This window comes from Mirounga angustirostris, unplaced genomic scaffold, assembly GCF_029215605.1.
Source record: "Mirounga angustirostris isolate CCGP_5_RB_7025 unplaced genomic scaffold, mMirAng1.0.hap1 SCAF_3, whole genome shotgun sequence".
Taxonomy (NCBI): domain Eukaryota; kingdom Metazoa; phylum Chordata; class Mammalia; order Carnivora; family Phocidae; genus Mirounga; species Mirounga angustirostris.
Window position 1 is genome coordinate 63,937,512 of NW_026991711.1, and position 26,340 is coordinate 63,963,851.

The 26,340-nt window shown below is 36.4% G+C and overlaps 1 protein-coding gene across 5 annotated transcripts in view; it reads left to right on the forward strand.

The window, feature by feature from the left end:
• The window catches only part of TRPC4 (transient receptor potential cation channel subfamily C member 4), a 192,597-nt gene that overhangs the window by 42,437 nt on the left and 123,820 nt on the right, over positions 1 to 26,340 (forward strand). For all 5 annotated transcript variants that reach the window (XM_064586163.1, XM_064586167.1, XM_064586166.1 and 2 more), the window contains one exon: positions 9,511 to 9,915. In XM_064586163.1, coding sequence (XP_064442233.1) covers positions 9,538 to 9,915 — 378 coding nt within the window. In that variant the 5' untranslated portion in view covers positions 9,511 to 9,537. The remainder of the gene's footprint in view (positions 1 to 9,510; positions 9,916 to 26,340) is intronic.

A 26,340-nucleotide genomic window follows, 5' to 3' on the forward strand; every position in this document is an offset into this window, starting at 1 on the left:
GACTAAAGGTTGGCTATGGATTGTAGGATCCGAGTGTGGTAGGGTACTCTGATTACATTTTGCCGTTGAATACATCATTTTTGAAACTAGGTTAGTTTGTCTTTCTTTGTCTAACTTTGTAAATTACTTATTTGGGACATTCATTGTTTCTCCCCACATTTTTTCTTAATGTTGCTTTCTTTACCATGTTATGCTTTCATTGTCAATAAGCCCAGTAGCTACATCTTTGACACAATGAAAGAAGTACAAATATTTCTGGGATAGTAACAGCAATATGTATACATACATCCTTGTCACAAAATGGCATACATATTCCTCAAAAACTTCAAATTCTACAAAATTATGGAGAAAATAGAGCTACGGGAAAGACAGGGTAAGATTACTTGAAATATATTTACTACTATAATAATATAAACATATTAATAAACTCAGTAAAATATGAGCAGACATTTAAATCCCCATCAGCATCGTACCACCATCAGAGTCCGAGAGTTTTGCATTCTTAATCACAGGGGTTAATGTTTCCTCTTTCCTGATAGAGACTCTTAATGGTACTCATTTGGTTTACTGGAAGATGATCTCTTAGTTTCCACTCTTGACAATTCCAAATCAATTAACAACTCAAGTGACCTTTACTTTTTTTTTTTAATATTTGTTTGAGAGAGAGAGAGCACAAACTGATGGGGAGGGAAAGAGAGCACAAACTGATGGGGAGGGGCAGAGGGAGGGAGAGAAACAGACTCCCCACTGAGCAGGGGTTTGATCCCAGAACCCTGAGATCATGACCTGAGCCGAAGGCAGACACGTAACTGACTGAGCCACCCAAGCGTACCCCCAAGTGACCTTTAAAAATGGAAAGTGGATCAAGTCACTCACTCCCCAGCTCAAAGCCCTTCAGTAACTTCTTATTGTGCTTAGAATACATTGTGCAAGACTGTTGAATCACAGATCTGTACCTCTGAAACAAATAATACAATATATGTTAAAAAAAAAAAAAAAGAAGAAGAAGATAGCAGGAGGGGAAGGATGAAGGGGGGGAGACGAACCATGAGAGACGACGGACTCTGAAAAACAAACTGAGGGTTCTAGAGGGGAGGGGAGTGGGAGGATGGGTTAACCTGGTGATGGGTATTAAAGAGGGCACGTTCTGCATGGAGCACTGGGTGTTACACGCAAACAATGAATCATGGATCACTACATCAAAAACTAATGATGTAATGTATGGTGATTAACATAACAATAAAAATTAAGAAAAAAAGAATACATTCCAAAATCCGTGCCCCACATTCTGGGCTACAAAGTCATCTCCTCCACTCTTCCCCTTACTCTCTATACTCCAGCCAAACTGGCCCCCTTCCATACTCTAGAATGTTCCTCCTGCCTTACAGTCTTCTCACTTTCAGATCCCTTTAACAGAATGGTTTTCTCTGCACTTTTTACATTTTACATAGCTAGCATCTCATCATCTTTCATGTCACAGAGAGGCCACCCTTGACCACCCTACCTCATGCAGCTCTCCATCTCTTCCCCTCCTGCCATGCTTCTTCATAACCTCTCACCATTTGTTTCCATTATAACCTTAACAAAATTTTAATTGTTCTGTTTTCCCCTTTGCTTTTTTAAATTTTTGTGGGTCCTTTCCAATTGATCATAAGCTCTATGAGTGCAAAGATCTCAGCTTTCAATCACCATGGTATTGCCAATGTTTGGTACACACATTTTGACGCATAGATGTTCAATCAGTATTTTATTCATCCAACAAATATTTATTGTGTACTTCTTATACACCAGACTTTTTTTTGCACCTCACATATATCAAATGAGTAAAAGAGATAAAAATCCTTAACTATTTAAACAATAAAAAATATATTTTTTAATTCTATACTTTCTGTATATTGATCTTATGATCAAATATGGTCTTTGTGTGAAAAATCTTCTGAGGCTGTATGCATGAGACTGATTTTATTTCTTCCTACATCTAAATAATTTTAGTAAGTTATGAAATTCTAGCTTCAAACTTCTGTTTTATTGGGGGAGGAGGTTGCTTCCCTATTTTCTAAAAATACCTCATTATCTTCTAGCCTCCAACTTTGCTGTTAAGAGGTCTAATGTTAGGGGCACCTGGGTGGCTCAGTCGGTTAAGTATCCACCTCTTGTTTCAGCTCAGGTCATGATCTCATGGGTTGTGGGATTGAGTCCCACATCAGACCACTCACTCAACAGTCAGCTTGAAGATTCTTTCCCTCTTCCCCTCCCCCAGTCTCTCTCTCCTCCACTATCTCTCTAAAATAAATAAATAAATCTTTTAAAAAAGAGGTCTGATATTAATCTGATTCTTTATTTGAATGCCCTTCTGACAATTTTAGGTAATAGCAGTAAGAGGCATTTTCCAGAGCTGTGAGCTATATATGTGTTGAATTATACATTAGAGTTTTAATTCTTCATCTTCAGCTTTACCCCCAAGCTAACAAAAGCTTGGGGGTAAAGATATTCAGAGAAGAAAAATAGGTAAAAATTAAAGCATTTCACACAAGCTTAATGACTGTTGACTGGAAGACTAGTTATTCACTGTTGCATTTAATGGGCCACCAAGAGCTAAACCAATTTTAGACAAGTGATTAAAGCAATTTGGCCCTGATCATTTTATTCCTTTACCTAAAATGGCAGTGGAATAACTCTAAAAGTATGGTCAGTAATTCATTGATTCATCAGCAGTTTTTGGCATTTACCATTTGCTTAGCACTGTGGATGCAAAACTGTGTAAGTCACAATTTCCTATACAGTAAATAAGAAAAGTTCTAAACCTAAGAGGTCCACAGAGTTTATGAAGACCCATAAAAAAGGCCATATAAGAGGCCTCTCCTTAAGAGGAAGTGAAGAAAAATCCTCAAGGCTGTGATACTTCACAGGTTTTAAAACTTGGCAGGAGCTGCCAGAGGCTCAAGGGGAGGAAAGGTATTCCTGTTGTAAAGAACAGTATGAGAAAATGCTTAGAGCTGTAGTAGCGAAGTAGTTTGTTAGTGTAAAATATGGTTTTCCAGGATCAATCTTGGGAAATATGTCCAAGAAGGCACTTAGAAACCAGATCATGGAGTCTGGTATTCCGTAATAATGTCAGTCTGTTTTCCTGTGAATGATTATCAGTCACTTAAGAATTATAAAAGAGTGATTTGATCATATTTACATTTTGGCATGATTAGGTATGTGGCATTGTGGAGGCTAAATAGAGAGGATATAAGAATAATATCAATGAGATGATTTAGAAGGATATTGGCGTGACTATGTAAAAGACAATGAGGAGATAAAGTCAGTCAACACTATGCACAGGAAATGCTACAGAGCAGTTGAAATATGGCGAGTAAGACTTAAGAAATGATCCTTACTGTTATTTAATGTTAGTTGACTTACATTTAAATAGCCACTCATAGTGACTAATGAGTACCACATTGGACAGCACAGGTCTAGAACTTTAGAGAAGTATGGCCCATGAGCATGGATTTTAGAACATATTTAAACATATGGCATTTTTAAAGACATATATGGGTTTTACGGAACATTTCAAATAATGAGTAATAGATGAGAGTAGCTAATGAGAATGACAGTTGGAGGAAAGAGCCATGAGCGGAATAGGCTGGTAGTAACATTTAACATTTAGGCTTTAGATGGAAGGAAAAGAAGCTGGAGGAACTATGTAGCGAGAGGTCATATTGAGGTTGAAGGTAGAGCATTAGTGAAGAGTATCCTAGAACTCAAGGCGGGGATATTTTATTTACAAAGGCTTAGTCACAGGAGGCTGCTAGAAGGCCAAGTATTATGTGGCCTGAAGAGCACCAAAATGTATCTGGCAACTAGCAAGACATGACTGACTTTAAGAAAAATATTTATTCCATGATGGCGATAAATTCCACGTTGGAGTGAATGAATATATGGCAGATAAGCTTAAACCTTATAAAATAAAAAAAACCAGAGATGAGAGAGAGAGAATTGCCAAAGATAATTAGAATTTTAAAATAACTAGGTGAAAATTAAGTACACTTGTAATTTGAGAAGAGTTTGGTTTGCAGAGAGAAGTTTAAGATCTGAGAGAAGGCGGGGATTGATGTGAAGTTTTAGAGCGATGGCAAAGGCTGAATCTTCAGGCAGCTGGAGAGAGGATATCTTTTCCTCTGAAATTTCAGGGGAAGACAGAAATAGATGAATGCGCACACACTAACTCTTGGGGTGAAAATTCAAACGTTGACAGCCATATGTATTTTCAAAACATGTTTTCTAAATCCCCTGAGATAAAAATCAAGATAAATAAAATTTTTGCCCTGCAAATGCATTCTTCTAGGTGTGTGTTTTGTGTTTTGTTTTGTTTTGTTTTAATAGGGATACTTAGGGCTTAATTTTAAGTTTAGTGCTTGTTAAATCATAAGGGCTTCAATTTTAAAAATAAGCATAATCCCGACTTCCTCCGTTAAAATCTTAGGATGTCATAATATTTAGTTAGTAAAGTGTTTTTCCTTTCATTAAGTAATATAACATGAACTTCTTGAAATTCACAGAAGTATCCTTAAAACCCTTCAGAGGAATTTAGTAGTTCATTGTGCTTTTACAGAGAGAGAGAGAAGAGAGAATTTTGTCAGTTAGGTTTTGGTCAAGCTATGTCACAAAGCATTTCAATGAATTATGTGGCACTTTTGGTACAAGACTTACAACTACTGAAATGCACATACAGTACCCTGCCTGAGGAAAGTAGGAAAGGGCCTGGAATTCAGAATAGCAAAAATCAGAACATTTGGCGTTTTTGTGGAGTATGTATCATGTCAAAGATTAGAGATAATGTACTGTACCAGTAGACAAAAAGAACTCTGAATTGGATTGAATGTGAATAAATTATCTTGGAAAATGTCATTTCATATAAGAGTACAGAAAAAGTACAAAAGCAATTTAAATATGTGTACTAGTATCCTAACAAAAAAATGGGAGTCAAATTTCTCACTGAGCCATGAAATCACACCTATAAACATGAATCTTTTGACAGTTAACCATTGCAAAGGGCATTGCTTTTTATTCCCTGGTTTACTGTCAAAGATTCACATTTACAAGTGTGATTTCATATATATATATGAAAAATTTATTTAACTTTAATAATGTCTACTCAAGAGTGGAGATTTCTGTATATTTCTTTGTATTGTTTGGAAGGCCACTGTCCTTTCCACTGTACAACTAAGTCCATCTCCAAGAAATATGCCTTCTAATTCATATAAAGATGTAGGACCTTTGTTTTTCTGTTTATGTTGCTTAGATAATTGTGGTTCTCACATCTAGTGACATTTTTAAAAAATTTCTCTTGATGGCAAGGTGTAGCTCTCTCCAGCTTTGTGATTGTTTTAATTCCCAACACATTTACGGAAACTAAAATTTAGGTTAATTAGAAATTCACACACAAAATTTGAGTTTTTTCCCATCACTTCCCATCTCTCTTCTGAGTCTTTGAAATGTAACTTGATGAAACAGTCATTTCACTTCTGGATGGTATGTTATAAAGGGGGCATTGAAATAAATTCTGTGATTTCATGGGGGAAAACATCTTTTCCTCCCCAGAAAGCTCATTCTGAAAGTGCAGGACCAGGAACAGGCTTTTATTCACACACTTTAGGTCAGGATCTTCGCTGTACTGAGCCTCCTGTTCTTTCACAGACTTTCTATCCAACAGCAATTCCAGAGTCGCTGACCAGTGTGTCAGCTCTGGAACTCCATCAGCCTTAGCACCTTGCACTCACTATTACATTCATCTTTCAGTTTCAAGAATCTAAACTTGATTTTTGTCCTTCTATTAGTATCCCTGCATCTCAAGTAATCTAGTACAGAAACTTGTCTAAAAATTACATAATCTTCCTTACTCTTTTAAAGTTTTAGCCAGAATTGTTTTATGTTTGTGTGTTCTATAGTCCATTGTAAATAATTAAATTTCATTTATTTAACGTATTTAAATTCTTAACATATTTAATATATTTCAAATCTGCCTATCCTTCCCAATTCACATCGGGTTTTATATTTGTTTCAAATCCGAGAAATTGAAAGAGGACAGTACCATTAATAGAAGATATTTTTCAGCACTAACTCTGATTCTTCTCACTCATTCCATTGATAGCGTTGTTTGCCTCACTTTATGGATGGCAAAACAGGTTCCCGAATGTAAGGTCTCATGCCCAGTTCACATTTTAAATACAGTGTTGACTAGAATATGTCTTCCTTTCAGGGAAGTCTCACATTTTAACCCATCCTTATGGAGTTTACATTTATGACAGTTATCTGGATTAAATGAAACGGATTTAAATAAATCTAATTTCTCATTATCTATCCTCCTGTCCCCCAACTTCTCCAGTACCTTCTATGTTGTCCACCAGTCCCTTCATTGTCACCGACATCCTGAGATTTGGAAGGCAAGCTATGCTCACCACTATACCACCAACGCACGCCATCCTGCACTTTAAACACAAGAAGTCAAATGCTATTTACTGTCGGGGCACCTGGGTGGCTTAGTCAATTAAGTGTCTGCGTTCTGCTCAGGTCATGATCCCAGGGTCCTGGGATGAAGCCCCACCCCCATGTGTGGCTCCCTGCTCAGTGGGGAGAGTCTGCTTCTCCTTTGTGCTCTTTCTCTGCCCCTCCCCTGGCTCGTGTACATGCTCTGTCTCTCTCTCTCTCTCAAATAAATAAATAAAATCTTTAAAACAACAAAAAAAATGCTATTTACTATCTAATCCTTTATTTGATATTATCACTAATAGAATGAGTAAATGAAATAAAAATAAGATAAAAATATTCCATCCTCGGGCGCCTGGGTGGCTCAGTTGGTTAAGCGACTGCCTTCGGCTCAGGTCATGATCCTGGAGTCCCGGGATCGAGTCCCGCATCGGGCTCCCTGCTCGGCAGGGAGTCTGCTTCTCCCTCTGACCCTCCTCCCTCTCATGTTCTCTGTCTCTCATTCTCTCGTTCTCAAATAAATAAATAAAATCTTTAAAAAAAAATATTCCATCCTCTAGGCTGATTCCTAATCTTGACTGAGTCACAATTCAAAGTTCTGCTACTGTGTGCGTGTGTGTGTGTGTTCATACCTTCATTTTAACCTGTATTTTTGGTAAGCTACCTTCAAACATTAGTCTTAAGCAAAACAATTACTGGTGGCAAAACTTGAATTCAACTCTAAAAAGGAATATTTATATATTTTTCCAAGAGTCTTGGGTAAGGACAAAGTGAGGAATTAAAGAGCATATACTGTTGAAATAGAACATATATGCCACTTATCATTATGAAACATTTACATTGTAGTCCTGGTAAAATTACAGTGTGAAGCCCATTGACATTGGTTCCACATGCTCTTACAGATGCTGACATGGATTGGGAGGGAAGTGCTGTTGTTCCAGATCAGAAAATTATAATGAGATATGTAGCATCATAATGATCTTGGTTTATTATAGTTTTAGTTATACAAGAAGAATATTAAATTGTCCTTGTTATCCCATAATATAAATCTATAAATTCTCTCCTATGATTCTAGTGAGTTAAAGCATCTCCAAATACTGAAATTATAATCAAGCTTCAAGCAAGTAACTTGCACACTTCAAATTAATAGATTTGAACACCAGTATCACTCTTCATTTTTCTCTAAAAAAATTAATATTGCCATTTAAAGAATTCACAACACCCCCTGTCTGCGGTTGTGGAAATGAATGTGTATCATGCTCTGTAGTTGGTCATTATACATCTAAAACACCAAGACTAGGGGCGCCTGGGTGGCTCAGTCGTTAAGCGTCTGCCTTCAGCTCAGGTCATGATCCCAGGGTCCTGGGATCAAGCCCCGCATCGGGCTCCCTGCTCAGCGGGAAGCCTGCTTCTCCCTCTCCCACTCCCCCTGCTTGTGTTCCCTCTCTCGCTGTGTCTCTCTCTCTGTCAAGTAAATAAATAAAATCTCTAAAAGTTAAAAAAAACACCAAGACTAATAAAATGTGAAATATTTGAGAAAAATATTCTGGATTATGCGATTCTTACATTCGCTTCATCTATGAAGGGGCCTTAATAAACTACTAAATCTAATAATCTAATAAAAACCAGAAAGGAACAAATTATGAAAAAAAAGTTTTATATATTATATCTTGAACCTAGATATTTGAGAAATCGTGATTAATAATCTGAACATCAAAAAGTGAAACAACTACTTGGTAACTGAAATGCCTATTAAGTTGAGGGGGCATGCAAGCAATGTATAATTTCCCAAATCGAAAACATTACATTAAATATAATCACACTTGTTAATTCAACGCATGTTTAAAATAACCTTTAAAGTATTATTCAAATCAGGTTAATTTACTCATAAAATGATTAGGTCTAAAAAGATCAATTAAGATGAATATACATGTTCCAGTACCTAGAATCCCCCATTAATTTTAATTTAATAGTAAACGTATGTAAATAAACAAGTGAGTTGAATATAAATGACATAGAATAATAAAATAGTTCAGATCATAAGTATGAAATCAGGAACTAACAGCAATAAAAAATTTATATTCAAAACAATAGATTTTTCTGTAAAGTTGTATCAGTAGTATGATACTAAATCAATATAGTTTCCAGTGATTTTGTTCTTATCAATCTATCTTAAGACGATCTTTTATTTATTTAAAACAATTCCCTCATCTTCAACTGTATCTTTACTGTAACTTCCAAATAATACATTTTGCAATGAATACATTCCTGTCCTGTGCTTTATTGCTTCATGATATTAAGGTAATAGAATTAAGAAAATAGCATTTTCATAATAAACTCTTTCTATATTTAATCCATTTCTAAATTCTTCCTTTGGAAATTGAATTGCTTAGACTCATCTTGATCATTAATATCATCGGTTCTTTCCCCCTCAATGAATTCACTTACACACGGGAAAAAAAATTATACTCATCAGGCTCAGTATGATATTTTATTGACATTAATATTATTAATTCACATTAACTTTGATGTCAGTACTTACTAACTTTAAGAAGAGAATACATGACAAATGAAAAGCATTTTGCTAAGATAGTGATATTTCATAGTTTCGACAGCATCTGCATGATTAGCAAAATTGACAGTGAATGATACATTTGAATATCCCCAGTCCAGTTTTAGGGCCTCAAAAATATAGCCTTTAGTTTTCAAGGTTCTCTGCTAAAAACTGCATATATATATATGATACATTTTGTAAATAATTTCCAAAAATTACAGGTATATCCTCTGACAGATGTCACTTTTAAAGTAACGTTTTCAATTTTTATTTCTCTTAGATTAGAACTTTGTAATTGTATTTCTAGGTAACTGAATAATGATTAAGTCTGTGTCCACTGTTGAAGGAGAAAAGAACCCTTATCATTTAATAATGGTATCATTGTCGTGATTGGCATTATTGTTGTTAAGTGTGACGCATCATGATTAAAAAGTGTACTCGCACTAATCCTTGTGTTTTTCGGGTTCTGTTTGCTCTTTCAGAGACAAGGAAATAGCATGGCATGAAACATGGCTCAGTTCTATTACAAAAGGAATGTGAATGCACCCTACAGAGATCGCATCCCTCTAAGGATAGTCCGAGCAGAATCAGAGCTCTCACCATCAGAAAAAGCCTATTTAAATGCTGTGGAAAAGGGAGATTATGCAAGTGTCAAGAAATCCCTGGAGGAAGCGGAAATTTATTTTAAAATCAATATTAATTGCATCGATCCTCTTGGAAGAACTGCTCTCCTCATTGCAATTGAAAATGAGAACTTGGAGCTCATTGAACTACTTTTAAGCTTTAATGTCTATGTTGGAGATGCTCTATTACATGCCATCAGGAAGGAAGTTGTCGGAGCTGTTGAGCTGTTACTGAACCACAAAAAGCCCAGTGGAGAAAAACAGGTACGTGCCAGAGCACCGTTTTTGATAGATTTTCCTTGCAGAAGGTTTCTGTGGATATCCAAATTCTCTCCAAATTTTAAGAATTAGAAGCACTGGGGGCGCCTGGGTGGCTCAGTTGTTAAGCGTCTGCCTTCGGCTCAGGTCATGATCCCAGGGTTCTGGGATCGAGTCCCACATCGGGCTCCCTGCTCGGCAGGAAGCCTGCTTCTCCCTCTCCCACTCCCCCTGCTTGTGTTCCTGCTCTCGCTATCTCTCTCTCTGTCAAATAAATAAATAAAAATCTTAAAAAAAAAAAAAAGAATTAGAAGCACGGAAATCAGAACTCTTAAGACAGAGAGCTAGTGGCAGCTACACACGTCATACCCTCTAACAGTTGCTAGTCCCTGTGCCCCCTGCCCTGGCAAATCAGACCTTTAGGGAGAACTAAAGCAACACAAAGGGGCCTACCGTGGCTTCGCATTCATTGGAAACCTTTCTATGTAATGCCCAACCTAGAACGCTGTTTGAGGCTCGGATCTGTGCGTGTGGGTATTTTTACTCTTGTCTTTTCATTTCACATTCTACCACAGCAAGCTGAATCCGTTTGCTGTTTTCCTGTTTAATCTGTTTGCCTGTTCTGGGATTCTGCATCATACTGCAAAAGTGAATTGGATCACCTAAGTTTGATATTGTTCCTTAGCAAACTCCAGTGGATTCTTTTAAATTGAGGCAAAAAAAAAAAAAAGGATTACTAGAAAATAACTAAAGCCTGACTATAGGTTTAACAGTATGCCAAAGTGAAAGGCAAAAGATTTATGCGATCTGAAGAGAAACCAGAGGAACAGTATGCCAAAGTGTAGCTATGTCTTAGTGTCATTGGTAGAAAGTACACTAAAATGGCACATAATTCTACAGTGTGTGGGACTTTTTTCCCTATCTTCCTATTTTTGTTGTTGTTCTTTGGCTTTTTTTTTTTTAACCACTAAGGAAGTGGAGAAATCATAAAAAGGAACGAATAAGGAATCTGTTTTTGTCTGTCTAGACCCTTCTGTCTGTGACTGCCCTGTATCTGAATTGTCTATTGGATCCCTTTTTCCTCTCGCACTGAACTCTTCACTTCCCTGTATCAAATCCAATTGACTAATTGCAAAGACATTGTACATACCGCAGTGGCTCAAAATCTGCCTTTTCAAATAAAATCTTCAAATGTGTGTTATTCCTCTCTAGCCGTTTCTGCTGTATTGGATAATGTGCAACCTCTGCAAAGGACAGACTGTTAGGAGAAGCTACATTCTTTTCAAGCCAGCTCTGCTGTGGCTCCTGTTATCTCTGCTTTACTGGAGGACTTTTTTTCTGAATCCTTGCCATTATTAGCAGGACAACTTCATGGCTGGGTGTCTCCTGAATAAAAAACAACAACAAAAAAAAAACTCTCGCTGTGTTGTCAGAAGCCTGTGTTCTATGGTACATTTTTATGCCTGCCCACCATTCACCCCTTCCCCTTACCTGAGTCCAAGCTTTCAGAAAGCAACACTCCACAAGGACAATACTTCTCTGCTTGTTGCTTTACTAGCTTTTTGTTGTTGGTTTCATATCCCATTGTTTGCATGTTACCTTCCCATCATATCACTAAAATTTTACTGGCAGAAAATTCACCTGTTGCATCTATCCTTTCAAACTTGTACAAACGTTGACAGGAGTGGGCAGGTCATGGTAATAGCTCAAGATATATGTTATATCCCAGGTTTTACCACCAAGGGAAGTGCAGGACACAGAGAGGAATGAGTAGGAGTCTGTTTTCATCTGTGTAAGTTCAGGTGCTGCTTTGTCACCTTGTGATTTTGAAATTTCTTCCACAGTCATACCCCGTGGTTTCTAACAACAACGACCTTATATTGTACACCCTCTTGTCTTATGTCTATATAGGGGACCATGAGACAGATGTTGTGACTGTGGTCTAGATCATTTTAGATTGCACAAAGTCTATAGAACAAACTTGCCATTAAGTGTACTTTTTACATTTATTACTAAATAACTTTAGCTCTGTTTTCTAGAGAACACTGGCCATACATTTCAATGTCTCTTTAGCAAATGACATTTGTGCTGGCCAGAGTAATTTGGTGTCTGGAAAAGATATCTGCTATTATGAGAGTGTTTGTTGGAAGATATTCAACTTCTGAGCTCAACGCTAGTCTCACAAGTAGGTCCTGGCTCCTTACAGGCACTTGATCTGAACCCTGGTTATTAACAAAAGGCAGTAAAGGTTTGCAGTCTGCCAGGAGTCAGAAATATCTCAGGCCATGTGTTTCTGGAAGATTACTCTTGTATCTATTTGCTGGCCAAGAATTTTCCTTTTGTATTTGTACATTCTAGAATTCCTCTTCAGTGAAGGCACTAAGAATAAACAAAACAAAACAAAAAATATGTATCTTTTTGTTTGAACTTCATCATTTTGAAAGAACAAAACCAATCTACCACAGAGGTCCTGGTACATTGTTGTTAGAACATAATATGTATATAATGTAGCACACAAAAGATGTTCTCCGGGCTGGGGGTGGGGAATACAGTAAATCCCATTAGAGCTTGGCTGTTTATCTGTGATTTACTTAGATAATACATCTCTCAGGTACAGCCAGCATGTTTTGGAGTAAGTTGCCGTAAATCAGTGCGTTGTATGTAGCAAATATGTTCTTGACAGGAATTTTTTTCTCTTATAAATTGTAATTTTTAAGATGATTCTTGTGTTTGTTGTAAGCCATTTTGTGTATTATTATAATTTGCTGAATTTCTAGTCTCATGGGCATCTCCCAAAGACTCTGAGACACATTGCCATTAATTCTGTTGAGGTCACTAAAGCCAAGTGTTTATACCTGAAAACAATAATATCCAAGTGGACAAAATAAACCTAACTTGTCCTGAAATGAGCCAGGAACGAGGCTATAATATAAAAATTACACAAATCTGATTATTAGAACACTTACTTAAGAACTTAAAATGTGGGCACCTAGGTGGCTCAGTTGGTTAAGCATCTGCCTTCGGCTTAGGCTATAATTCCAGGGTCCTGGGATCGAGCCCCGCATGGAGCCAGGCATCTGGCTCCCTGCTCAGTGGGGAGTCTGCTTCTCCCTCTGCCCCGCCCCCCCATCCATGCCAACTCTCTCTCTCCCTCTCTCTCACACACAAAGATAAATAAATAAATAAATTTTTTTAAAAGAACTTAAAAAGTGACAAATGTGGATTAGGAAATATACTCTTCTTTTGTAAGTTTGTCACATATTCATTTCTTTGTCTGGAAGAAGATGCAGCGTGTGGTGGCATCCTGAAGTCATGGGAGCTGTGAGTTTCAGATTAGTTTGTGTACATTCTCCAGAGAACAGTTTACTATTTGCATATGCTTATTGTGCCTGGCCTTGTGCTGGATGCTAGGGAGTAGACGTTGTTCCTATTCTTCGGAGTCTGAAGGTCTAGTTGTGAAGAAAGACAGGAAAAATATCATGGGAATATGAATAAGCGTGATCACAATGGAAAAGATGAAGGAGAAATAAATTCTTAGGTATTGACTAGATTTCGTAAATACAAACTGTTAGTGGGTAGTGGACATGAAGGGGTAGGAGAAGGGCCTGAAGAAGGAGGAAGAAGGCTGTTTAAGGGTGTATACGTGGAAGAAGTTAACTCCATTCGCTAGGATCGAGACTATAGGACACGGTCTATAGGACCTGATTGGATATACTCAGTTTTTTATTTTGTTGAAATTGACACTTAGGAGGCAATTCAAAATTTTGGACTTAAAGGGGTCTGGGATTGATATATAGATGACAGTGAGGACTTTGAAACCTCTTGTCTTCCCATCACTCTGACATTGATTTTCTTTTCTTGCCCTTATAAATGGTTTAAATGTTTGTGGTTGTTAGCCTATTAAAAGATTTTCTCAATGCAACATCTAACAAAGGTATTTCAGTTTTGCCAGATAAATAGATGGTCATAGATCATTAAATATTTCCTTCCATATTTAATGTAGACCAACATAAATCAGGGTATTGAGTCCTAGTGTTTTATTTTTATTTTTCTATTAACAAATGGAAAGAGTAATATTTCATTTCTTTCGTACAGTAGACAGCATAGAGAAAATGTGATTCCCCACACTAAGCAGGAAGATGGAACGTCATGTTTTTTGTTTTTTTTTTAATTTTATTTATTTATTTGACAGAGAGAGACACAGCAAGAGAGGGAACACAAGCAGGGAGAGTGGGAGAGGGAGAAACAGGCTTCCCGCGGAGCAGGGAGCCCGATGCGGGGCTCCATCCCAGGACCCTGGGATCATGACCTGAGCCAAAGGCAGACGTTTAATGACTGAGCCACCCAGGCGCCCTGGAATGTCATGTATTCTTACTGGGACAGCTCCCTTGTTACCATCATTACTCTGATATTCTCTGATAATTTTATTGACCTTTTCTTTAACCTTCTGAGTACCTTATTTCTCTACAGGCAATAACGGAGAGTGGCTTCTTAGCCCCAGTTTTGAGCCAATTGATTGGTTACTTGACTTTTAATTATTTCTAACAGACCTTTCTCTTTGATGTCATCTCAGACCAGATTCAAGGCCACATTCAATTTCAGTTTCAGCTGCTTCAGTACATGTCTATCAGAAACAGATACAGATTTCCATTCTCCACTTAGAAAGTGGCTCTCAGTCTTCAGCACCGTTAGAATCACTGGAAGCGTTTAGTAAAACATAGATTGCTGGATCTTCTGGATCCCACCCCACCCGTCTCTGATCTAGCAGGTCCGGAATGAGACCCCGGAACTTACAGTTCCCACAAGTACATAAGGGATAGTAATGCTGCTGGTCAGGAGACAGCACTTTTAGAACCACTGACTTCGAAGTTGAAAGTTATAGAATGACTGTGATTGTATATTTTATGTTAGGTGTGTATTGAACTATGCCATGCTAACCTGGCTTTCAGGAGATTTGAGTTAATACCCTTAAATATTAATGATTAAGTGATATTTAATATATGAGAGTCTCCCAATTTCACTATGTTTATTATACTTTTCCATTCTTTGGGAAGAAGATTTTGCTAAACATTACTGATTAGTTCAACAGTTAAGCCTTGAGTATTTCATTTGAAGAAATTTATTTTAAAGCTCTATTAAAAAGAATATCAAATTTATGGGGCCACCTGGGTGGCGCAATCGGTTAATCGCCTGGCTCTTGATTTTGGCTCAGACCATGATCTCAGGGCCCTGGGATGGAGCGCCTTGTCTGGCTCTGTGCTCAGCAGGGAGTCTGCATGAGGATTTCTCTCCCTCTCCCTCTCCACTCTTTCCTCCACTCGCTCTCTCACACTCTCTCTCTCAAATAAATAAATAAATAAGTCTTTAAAAAAAAGAACATAGATTTTATAACTTTGAGAGCTCTTGGAGATTACCTAACCCAATCACTTTATTTTACAAAAAAGGGAAAGAGGGACCCAGTGGAGTTGGTATTTGACCTGACTAAAAGGATCTATATATAAATTAATAGCTAGAACATGAACCTTGAGATAATGTGAATGATGATGATGATGATAATTATCATTATAAAGGTAATAATAATACTAGATAATATTCATTAAGCCTGTCACTATGCTAGGAATTGTGATAAGAATTTTGTATGAAGGTAGGTGCTATTGTTATTCCCATTTATAAATAGGGAAGTGAAGGCATAAAAAAGTAAAATTGACATGTTCCAGACTACAAAGGCAGGAAATCAGAGCTGGAACTTAAGAGTCATGAAAGATAACTGTATGTTCTCAAGCTGTAACCACTACATCAATGTGAATGGGAGTAATTTAAATCATTAATCATCCTCATATGGGATAAGAGATAAATTTAAAAGAGTCTCTAGATCTCCATATTCAGGAGAGACTGAGGATCTCTATCTTGAATATTATAATGTCATTTATAATCTGGTTGCCCAATAAATAGGAATAACAAAGTCATTAGAAGCTGGGAAGTGCTGGGAAGGAGCAGAGTTGAGGGAAAGAGAGGCTGACTTCAAACCCCATTCACCCCTTGCTAACAGGACAAATTTCTCAATCATTCTGAGCCTTAGTTTTCTTGGCTGTTAATTAGAATCATAGTATGAATTTATTTGCTTCTTAAAGTCTGGTGTTCAAATTCTATAAAAGTATCTTGTAAGGTAACACATAAAAATAGCATACTATACTGTTACCACTGTATTATGCCATAATCTGTCTTCCTGTTGACAAATATCATAATGACACAATGTGGGGCGCCTGGGTGGCTCAGTTGGTTAAGCGACTGCCTTCGGCTCAGGTCATGATCCTGGAGTCCCGGGATCGAGTCCCGCATCGGGCTCCCTGCTCGGCAGGGAGTCTGCTTCTCCCTCTGACCCTCCTCCCTCTCATGCTCTCTGTCTCTCATTCTCTCTCTCTCAAATAAATAAATAAAATCTTTAAAAAAAAAAAAAAAAAAAATAATGACACAATGCATGTCAAGAAGATGAAGTGGGCGCCTGGGTGGCTCAGTCGTTAAGCATCTGCCTTCGGCTCAGGTCATGATCCCAGGGTCCTGGGATCGAGTCCCACATGGGGCTCCCTGCTCTGCGGGAAGCCTGCTTCTCCCTCTCCCACTCCCCCTGCTTGTGTTCCTGCTCTCGCTATCTCTCTCTCTGTCAAATACATGAATAAAATCTTTAAAAATAAAAAAGAAAAAAAAAAAAGAAGATGAAGTTAAGTGTTGGCAATTCACCCTGTAGAGTGCATGACTTCTTTTTTCATTTGAAAAATGCGATCATTGGAAACCCTATTCAGAGAGAGCAAAGGAGAATTTAATTCAGTTTACTCTTTTCTTTTTCACTTCAGTGCATGTAGGGGAACTTTTTTTTAAGTAGTTTCAGTAGATTGGCTGTTTCTAAAGTCACAACTTGTGACTTTAGAAACAGTGCCCATTATGTGATCAGAAAATCAAAGAGTCTGAAATAAGAGATTGGCATTAACATGTTTTGGGGTTTTTTTAAAGATTTTATTTATTTATTTATTTATTTGAGGGAGGAGGGGCAGAGGGAGAGGAAGACAGAGAATCCCAAGCAGACTCCATGCTGAGTGTGTAGCCCAACAAGGGGCCTGATTCCAGGACCCGCAGATCATGACCTGAGCCTGAATTGAGAGCCACTTAACCGACTGCACCACAAGGGGCCTCCGGCATTAGCAGTTAATGCAAATATACATCCAACCTAAAATATACCCTGCTGACTAAAATTAAAGAACATTTTTTTCAATCAGTATGGGTACTAATAAATAAATCTCTGGCTATTGGGCAGAGAACTATGCTCTTAAAACAAATCTAAAATTTTCAGATTGAAACCATTTGTTTTCTGCCTCAAGACTTAAGATACCCTGAAAAATTTACTTTCAACTCTTGCATTCATTTCATTTTCCTCATTGGACTTTGGAACCAGTAATTTGCCTTCCTCAGTCCCGTGAACTTCCTATGATGCCTCATAAATGAAACTGTTTGCTAAGACAATTTGTATGCCCTAGTCTTTAAAGCACTCTTTGCAGAATGAAAACATTTACTTTCCTCAGTAGTTAACCAACTGAGGTTACCCTTTTCTCTGTTTTTATTACAGCCTGGATATTGACAGTAAGAGAACCGAAATATATGTTTAACCATAATCTTATGAACTATCAAAATTCAGAGAGCAAGACTGAGAGGAAAAATGGGCAAGAGACAGAAATAGAGTAAAGTATTTAAGATGTTCCCCCTCAAAAATACTTATCCTATTGTGTGACATAGTATATAAATAATTAATTATACTTTCTTTCTATTCTGATTTAAGCTGTCAACAGAAAAGTTGTTTATAATATTGTCTAAATCTACCATTAATATGGAAAAGCTGAAACTTATCCCCAGCTATGTAAAGTAGTAACCAATATAAAGTATTTTTTATTAACAAGTAGTTTGGAAATCTAAAAATTAAATTGAGTCTTATTATTCCACAGCAGGGAGTTTAAAAGCTATTATAACATTGAGCATAGATTGCGTTTAGTCCCCTGGCAAATGGCAATCATGAGACATATGAATAATTCTGTCCTAAGTGGAAGAATTTTTATAAAAAGTAGCCTATGTCATACTGTTAATATGATGACATAAGCTGACTGGTCATTCTGACTCATCACATAATGCAACATTTACCTTCCATAGTTACATTGACATTTTATTCTTGAAGACCAGCCAATTAGAAAGAATCCCTTTGAAGCGCATGCCCTTGCTTTTTCCTTTCGGCATATCACACTTATTATGAAAATAAAATAATAATAATCATTAAATATGATTGGAACCCACAAAAGAAAAGGGATTTTAGCCTTTTCTGAAAATCAAGTGAAAAAAAAAAAAAACACAAAAACAACAACTTCAAGCAACTGAACAAAACTCCAAGCATTGAGAGATTTCCATTCTACAGTATGAATATATAAGGGGCGCCTGGGTGGCTCGGTCCGTTAAGCATCTGCCTTTGGCTCTGGTCCTGATCCCAGGGGCCTGGGATCAAGCCCCACATCAAGCACCCCCCCCATGTGCTCTCTCTCTCTCAAATAAATAAATAAAATCTTTAAAAAAATAAGAATATACAAAATAGAGCCCTTATTCCCCATTTTTGGACAGAGAAGGAGTGAGATATGGTGAAGAGAGTTGAGAGAGAGAAAAATTTGGATATAAATCCTGTTTTATCATCTCAGGCAAATAATTTAATCTTTAGGGTCTTGACTTGCTCATAAAGAAGAGGGGCATTATAGTCCTTACTCAGCAGGTTGTTGTAAACATTAGCTAACACCCCGAAGTGCCTACATTGAGAGAGTTAGCTCAGTAAGTCCCTCCACCTTGATACCATTTGATCATTTTATATTTATTAAATTTAATTTAGTTTAAAGTGCTTATATGCATTGAAGAGGCTAAATATTCCCCAAAGCAAATGCATTGTGAAGTGTTAGTGCTAGTATGAAGAGTGAGTTTATGTTAAACTTAAAATAAGAGAGATTGAAACTGATCTTTCAAATATGAGCTTTGGTGAAAAGCTTTTTTGGAGTCATTTTTATTAAATCCCCCCAAACCTTTAGAAATGTTGTGATGAAATCTAAAAATAATAACATGATGTCTCAGCAAACAATGTATTCATTGAACTTACTTAATTATTGTAATTTAAAAAATTAATCACCAAGGAATCACAGTGATTCATTTAACAATTATAATTAATCAAATAGATAAGGTATTAATATAATTGGGAATTATAAAAAATATCTATTATGATTAGAATGTCCCATAACTGTTTTCAAAATGCCCTCTTTTTTTCAACTTACTATATTTACTTATTCTCTGATTAGATGCAAAATAAGTAAAATTTTATTACTGTAAAATCTGAAACATAGGAAAATGAGGATTCAAGTAGTGTGGAATTTTAAATGCTCAAGAACCAATTTTTCAAGCAGTTAGAAAGAGTGCTCTCATTTTCATTACCACAATTTTTTCTTTATGCAGTCATTTTCTGGATCAATTAACTTCTAGATATATCAATGTTCCAAGTCACTGTTGTTTGAATCATGTATTAGAAACACTTGACAATAATTCTAAACTATGAGCTTGGAGCATGGGAGGACCAATTTATACACTACCTAGAGGAATGGGTGGTTTATGCAAGATAAGAGAAATTCATAATTGCAAATTTACCAACTGAATCCATAGCTTTTTTCTCCTTAAATGAGATCATGAGTGAGTGGAGTCAGGTTTAACTTTGCAGGATCCTCACCCCTCATGTGTGTAACCTAATTGCAATATTCCTCCTTGGTTTCTGGATTTTCCTGGGGGAAATATAGAGATTTGTTTGATTTGGAGATACAGGCTTAATTGTTAAGCAATTCTACTACCATTAGTTATAAATGTGAACTTTTAACACAATAATGCCATGATGAATAAAGTATAAATTAGAAATAATTATGCATTTATTTAGACTTTGTTATGTGTATTACTCCCTGCTCAAAATGTCAGTGAATCCTCAGTTAGCAGTATATTGACAAATTTTCCTCAAAAACAATACATAATTTGAAAAAGCAAATAGGTTAAATGCATTGTAAACTTCTATTACATTATACTATCATGGCTGTAGATCAAAGGATACTAATAAAAATTGTTAACAGTAATTGGGCATTTCAATGTGCCAGGCATTCTCTTAAGACCATTTTACATTGTTGTCTCATACATCAGGAAATTGAAGCTCAGAGAAATTAAATAATTTTCCAAGGGAAGTCTGAGTGTAAGTATTCTGTGTTCATGGTCTTTACTCTACCGAACTGCCTGGTTACTTTGGCCATCAGATATATCCAGCAAGCTCAGCCCTTCAGAACATCCACAACCTAGGAGTACAACTTGGTCTTCGAGCAGCATAGAAAGATCTCTCCATGTCTTGACTCCACAGAAGCATCCTGAAATTCCTCCAACCAGGCTCCTCATTCAGTTTTAAGTGCTTCTCAGTTAATGATTTAACAAAACTGGTCATCTGATGTCCTCAATTCCCCCTAGATTGTTGTAGGAAAGGACTGGCAGTAATGAGGGAATAGTGTTAGCACACTGAGAAATCGCTAGCAAGACTTGAGACAAGCATATTAACAGGAATGTAGAAGGTGACACGTCAAGCAGCACTCATCACAGCATTACCCTGTGCTTGGCCAGACACAGACGTTGAGGGCCCAGAGAGGAGCTTGTCTTGGAACCTGACCGGGAGTCTGCAGAGAGGGACCCCACCTCCTAGACTGGCAGAGGTTATTTTGCAGACAACACAAATCCTTTTCCTCATTTATGTGTGCGATAAATTGTGAAACCTTGATGGAATGAAATATCCCTCTTGTTTGTTACCCTCATAGCCTGTACACCCCTTTATATTTCTTAGAATGTTATGTTGAAAATATGTATCACTGTTCCCTACTTAGTGAACTTCACAATACCAAGAAGTATGTGTGCGTGTGTATACACACACACACACGTATATATACACACACATATGTTTGTTCATGCATGCACAAACCCTTCATAACAAAAATAAAGGAAAATGGAACTGATTTTCTTAAAATCATAGATAGTTGTTTAGGTTTGGAAGAGATTCTAAAGGTTATCTAGTGCGATCACCCCTACAGTGTTTATTATTTGTACTAAGCACAGGTAATATAGAATCACTATATTATTCCTGATATAGAATCACTGTCTTCTGCTCCTTCTTCAACTCCGCTGTAGCAGAGTGGGGGAGGACAACTCAAGATGAAAAGACACAGCAAAGTTAGTAGAATGGTTTGGGTGAGCAAAGTTTCAATAAAGGGATCATGTATTTCCTCACTTACTCTTTTATTCTGTTGTTTTTAAGATTTCATTGGCTACAACTGTGACCAAAATATTATTAAAATATGTTCATAGAGCGAACAACTTAATAAAAAAAATATGATCACAAAGAAAACCTTGACTGCAAGGAATCTAATCTAGCAATCAATTGCCACTTCAAGATAAATAAAAGTAATAATATATAATACACATCCTCATCTATTTTGTTTTCCCTACAATACAAATTTGTAGTTGCATTTACAACTGCATTTTTGTGAGAGTAGAGGAATAGTGCCCCTAATGTCTAAGAAATATCTGTATTTGATTATGTAAGACACAAAAATTGAAAAACCTTAACATCAGTAAAAGAAGGAACTAGTGCCATTGTGTTTCCATAAAATGATAAAAGTGTTTAAGTATTCAGTGGATGTGGGAAAATATAATACATTGGCATATTAGATGATTTTTTGTATATAATAATGTGATATACTCTTCACTCTAAATAGAATCAATAGAAAATATTTTGCTTTGTACATGTATATAACTATTAGCTCTATCAATGAAATGCTTAAGTTTTTAAAATTTTTATGTAATAAATTAAGTAACGTTAAATGTTGCTAAATCATACCTCTCTGGCATACTTTATTCTAGAGTATCAGTGCCCATTAATCCTTTATCATCTGAGGAGCTTTTGCTTCTTCTGGCCTGATCTTAAATGACCAGTCTTAGAAAAGTACACTTTAAGTATATTCCATTGGGTGCTTTTCAGCCTAAACTTAATGTCTAAACTGCAGGTAGTAATCATTAAATCATATGTTCCAGAAGCACCCGTTTTGGATGAATTTTACTTTACTATACCATGTTCTACTTAACCCTGACCTAGGCTGCCTGATTCTCTCAACCAAAAAAGCAAAGATTCAATGTCTAATTTTGAATTCAGAGAGAATTAAGAACAATTTTATATCATCCTCATCCCCCCCACCACACACACACACACACACACACATACACACACAGACTCCTGGAACCATCACCTTATACAGGTTATGAAAAAAGTGAAGCTTAGAGTCCAGGAAATTTACCAAAGATGACTGAGATTATCCGTTCTTGAGCCGGGTGTAAAATTCAGTTTTTGTCTAGAATCAAATAGAAACATTTGTCATAAACATCACTTTATTTCCACTTTAAATATTTTGTGGAACAAGGAAAGACATGTAAACATAAATAAGTGTTTTAAGGCTTTGTTTTGCATAAGAAGAAATATTTCATGGTGGGAAAAGCTCAGGTTTGGAATCAGACGGGAATTCAAGTCCTACCTCCACCCTTTCCTACTTGTGTGAGCCAATGGTTATTTTTAACATGAAAGGGAAAGCGGTAATGGCTACCTCTCACAATTATTATGCAAATTACAAATGTGAAATACTTCATGTAAAGTGCTTAATGTATTTACATTTGAAGCAGCATCATCATCATCATTCATCATCACACCCAAGATGCATCTTCATACAAGAACTAAGCATGCCAATTCGATCTAAAGATTCACATTTGTATCACATTTCTAATTTTTATGATAAGGTTTCAAATATGCTAATGTAGACCGTGGGAGTCAAACTTGTTGAATTCTGGTGATGAAATCTCTTGGGAAAAGCTTCCTGGAGATCCACATAATGGTTAGGAGGCCTATGAATCCATAAGAGGTTGGATGGAGCCAAGAAGCTCGAGCCTTACTTCAACCAGGTCTAGAAGTCAGGAGAGAGGAGATGGGCCAGGCTTATAAAAACCACAGTGAAGTCTAAATAAATATAAACATGCTATTAATTATCAAATAAAATGTAGTTTCACTCTGAATAAAGAGAAAGAAAAGGAGAAATTATGATAAAGGAAAATGATTGGAGATGATCCCTTAGAAGAATAAACAGATTCCCTTAGGGATATTTTCAGGAGTATGTTTTCAGAAGGCACTGAAATTCAACATTGTCAGATAAATGCAGGATATCTACTCACCTAGGTCAGATCATCTCTTTTAATAGGTGAAATAAAGCAGATCACATTTTTTTAAATCACATTTAAGGAAAAGACTGCCACCTGGTGAATATTTGAGGCCGTTAAAAATACATGTTACAGTTTTAAACATCTGGCATGAACTTAAAAATTAGTCATATACTTTATTCTTCTTTATTTTTTTCAGTAGATTAAAGTTTTTGCAGTCTGCAATACTAGCAGAGGTCTTGTTAAGCACTTAAAGTTACAAGTTTCCATGAAATTTGTCTATTTTTATCTGATTTTATTAACTGGTACAACTGCATCACCTAATTCAGATTGAAAGTGACCTCCCCAAAAAGCAAAAAAAAATTTACAAACAGCATGCTCTATACTTTTTTGCATTCCTTTTTTACTTAATTGTATAACAAAATGACAAAAAAAGATATTTTAAGATTACTATCATGCAAAAACATCCCATTTGTTACAGAAAATCTGATCCAAAAGCAAAAAGCAGGAGATCATTTTTCATTGTATAACTAGCTCTGTAGTGAGAGGCTGGTTTGATTTCCCTGGAACTTCAGCTCCTTCTGTATATTTCACCTGGGGCATGATAAATGAGGAATTAATCCCCAATGTTTTCATCTTCTAGTAAAATGTTGCCCCTCCACTTATCCTAACATTATATATATATATTTGACACATTTAAAATGGAGGCTAAGAAGTCTTTTAGCAGGCTACTACAGAACTCATAAATTGCAGATGGTCTTTCTTATATCTCAAGATTCAAGTTCACTGCTAAAGGAACTCAGTGGAGGAAAGAGGAAAGAAAAAAATGATTCTTTCCCTTCACATGTGCCTTTCTCAACATTCAGTCAAAAATCTAAGTGATACTTTCTTTAGTTGTGAGCAGAATAAAGCCGTCATTCCATTAAGAGGAATAAGGGTGCCCATCACTTTTCTCTAACCTAGAAAGCTCTGCTACACTCTTCTCACTGTCAATTCCTAGAATTTTTCCAAGTGTTATTTCGGTTATTTCGGAGAAGAAGTTTTAAAAAAATAAGTTATTTCAGTAGCACTGCTTAGTTTTATAGCCATATTTTTAATCTTGAAAGACTAGGCTTTTGTGGCCTCATCTTGCTTTGATGCTTACTGATACAAACACATTATGTGATATTGATAGATCTTGTATTCCAATTTAATTTGCTAATTCTTTCTAATGAAGCTTTTATCTCTTTAATTTGTTGCATCATGTGATCACTACTACATAAATATAAAAGCTTGTCTGAACTGTTGATGTTGCATTTGGGTCTTTTACAACAAAGTCATTTTTCATTCTGTTCTTGTATGGTGAAGGTCTTGTTGGTTTACTTTCTTCTCGAATTTATGAATTCCAGTCTATTTCTAGGGCATAAATCACTCTCCAAACCAAATCCAATCCTGGTCTTATTTTCTTTTACCAGCTACATAATACTATGTACATCCTCAGTATTAAGTAACAGCTTGCCAAATAGATGGTAGATGGATGAATATGGCACATTAAAAATCCCACCATCACTCATAAAAATAAACTAATCAAAGAACAATCTGGCAAGATAAAATCAAACACCAAAGAGCTGCGAGCTTTAATTAAGGTAAAATACTCATTTGGATCATTTTCAGAAGGAAAACAAGATTTATTTAGTTTATTTATTTAGTATTCTTAAATTTAATATCTTTGTTATGAAATATTCTGGGAAGAATTTTTTTTTTTTTAATTTGGCCCCTATTTCAGCATGAGCTCTGTAGGATTGTGAGGAGGTATAGCATTCTGAGGAGCCTCACCACATTTTGAAAAGTCAAAAAGTCGAAGTTACATGTAAAGCATGCAGATTTCCTTGCAGCGATTGCAATATTTCCATAAAAGCCTGTGATTGTTAAAAAAAATAAAACACACTTCCAATTTTCTATAATATATATTCTATAACATATCTAGATAGATAGATGATAGATAGATAGATAGATAGATAGATAGATAGATAGATAGATAGATAGATGGTTAGATAAGGTGTATCTCTGGGTAGTGTGTTGAATTTTTGTTTTCTGCTTTTATACTTTTGATTTTTTTAAAAATCTTTAGGCAGTAAGGAACATAGCTATTGTAATAGGAAAATGTCAATGCTTGTCTCAAAGATCATACTTGTGCACACCACCACAACAAAATGCAATCAATGAGAAGGAAATTATTAAATATATAGGCAGGTTAGTCATCAATATAAAGTTAGCATTGTGTCTTAGAAGTATTTAATTATACTATTATAATAATGAATAAAAGGGACATAAAATTTAGGAAACTGACACCCACTCAGTAGGCCAGTTCTTTTAATATTCATAAATTAAATCCGAAATTTTATTTATTATTCTTAAATTTAATTTCCCTATTATTAACTGAAAAATTAAAACTTTTACAATTGTAATAATCATCTCTATTTTCATTTTTAATATTATAAAAGTAAAACTTACTTTCTCCTCTTTACATTTATAAATCACTCCAACTCTGTCAAAGCACTTTTGTGTTAAGGTCACTCAATGCTGTGCGTCGACAGGCAATGCTGTTGAGTGATGTGCTGGGGGCCACACCGATGGTGGATGAACCAAAGTCTCCTGACTCCTTAGCCTCTGTTTGTTTTTGTTTTTGTTTTTGCTTTTAAGATGTATTATTTTGAGAGATTGCTGAGCAGGCGAGTGGGGGAGGAGGCAGAGGGGGAGAATTTTAGAGCTCACGGCAGAGCGCAGAGCCCTAGGCAGGGTTTGATCTCAGCACCCATGAGATCATGGCCTGAGCCAAAACCAAAAGTCAGATGCTTCACCAACTGAGCCATCCCGGCGCCCTTCCTCTGCTCCTTTTAAGGTAACTGATCCAACCACAGCCCCAGCTGTACCCAATCATAACCTCCAGGCATTCAGACTTCGGACCCTGTAAGTCTCCACTAACTTACAGCCACTCGTGTCTTCTTAGCTTCAGCTGCTGGTTCCATATTTTCACTTTGCTTCTCCTCTCTCAGGAGGATCATTTTGGTTCCCATCCTGGCTTGGCGGGAAGCCTGCTTCTCCCTCTCCCAT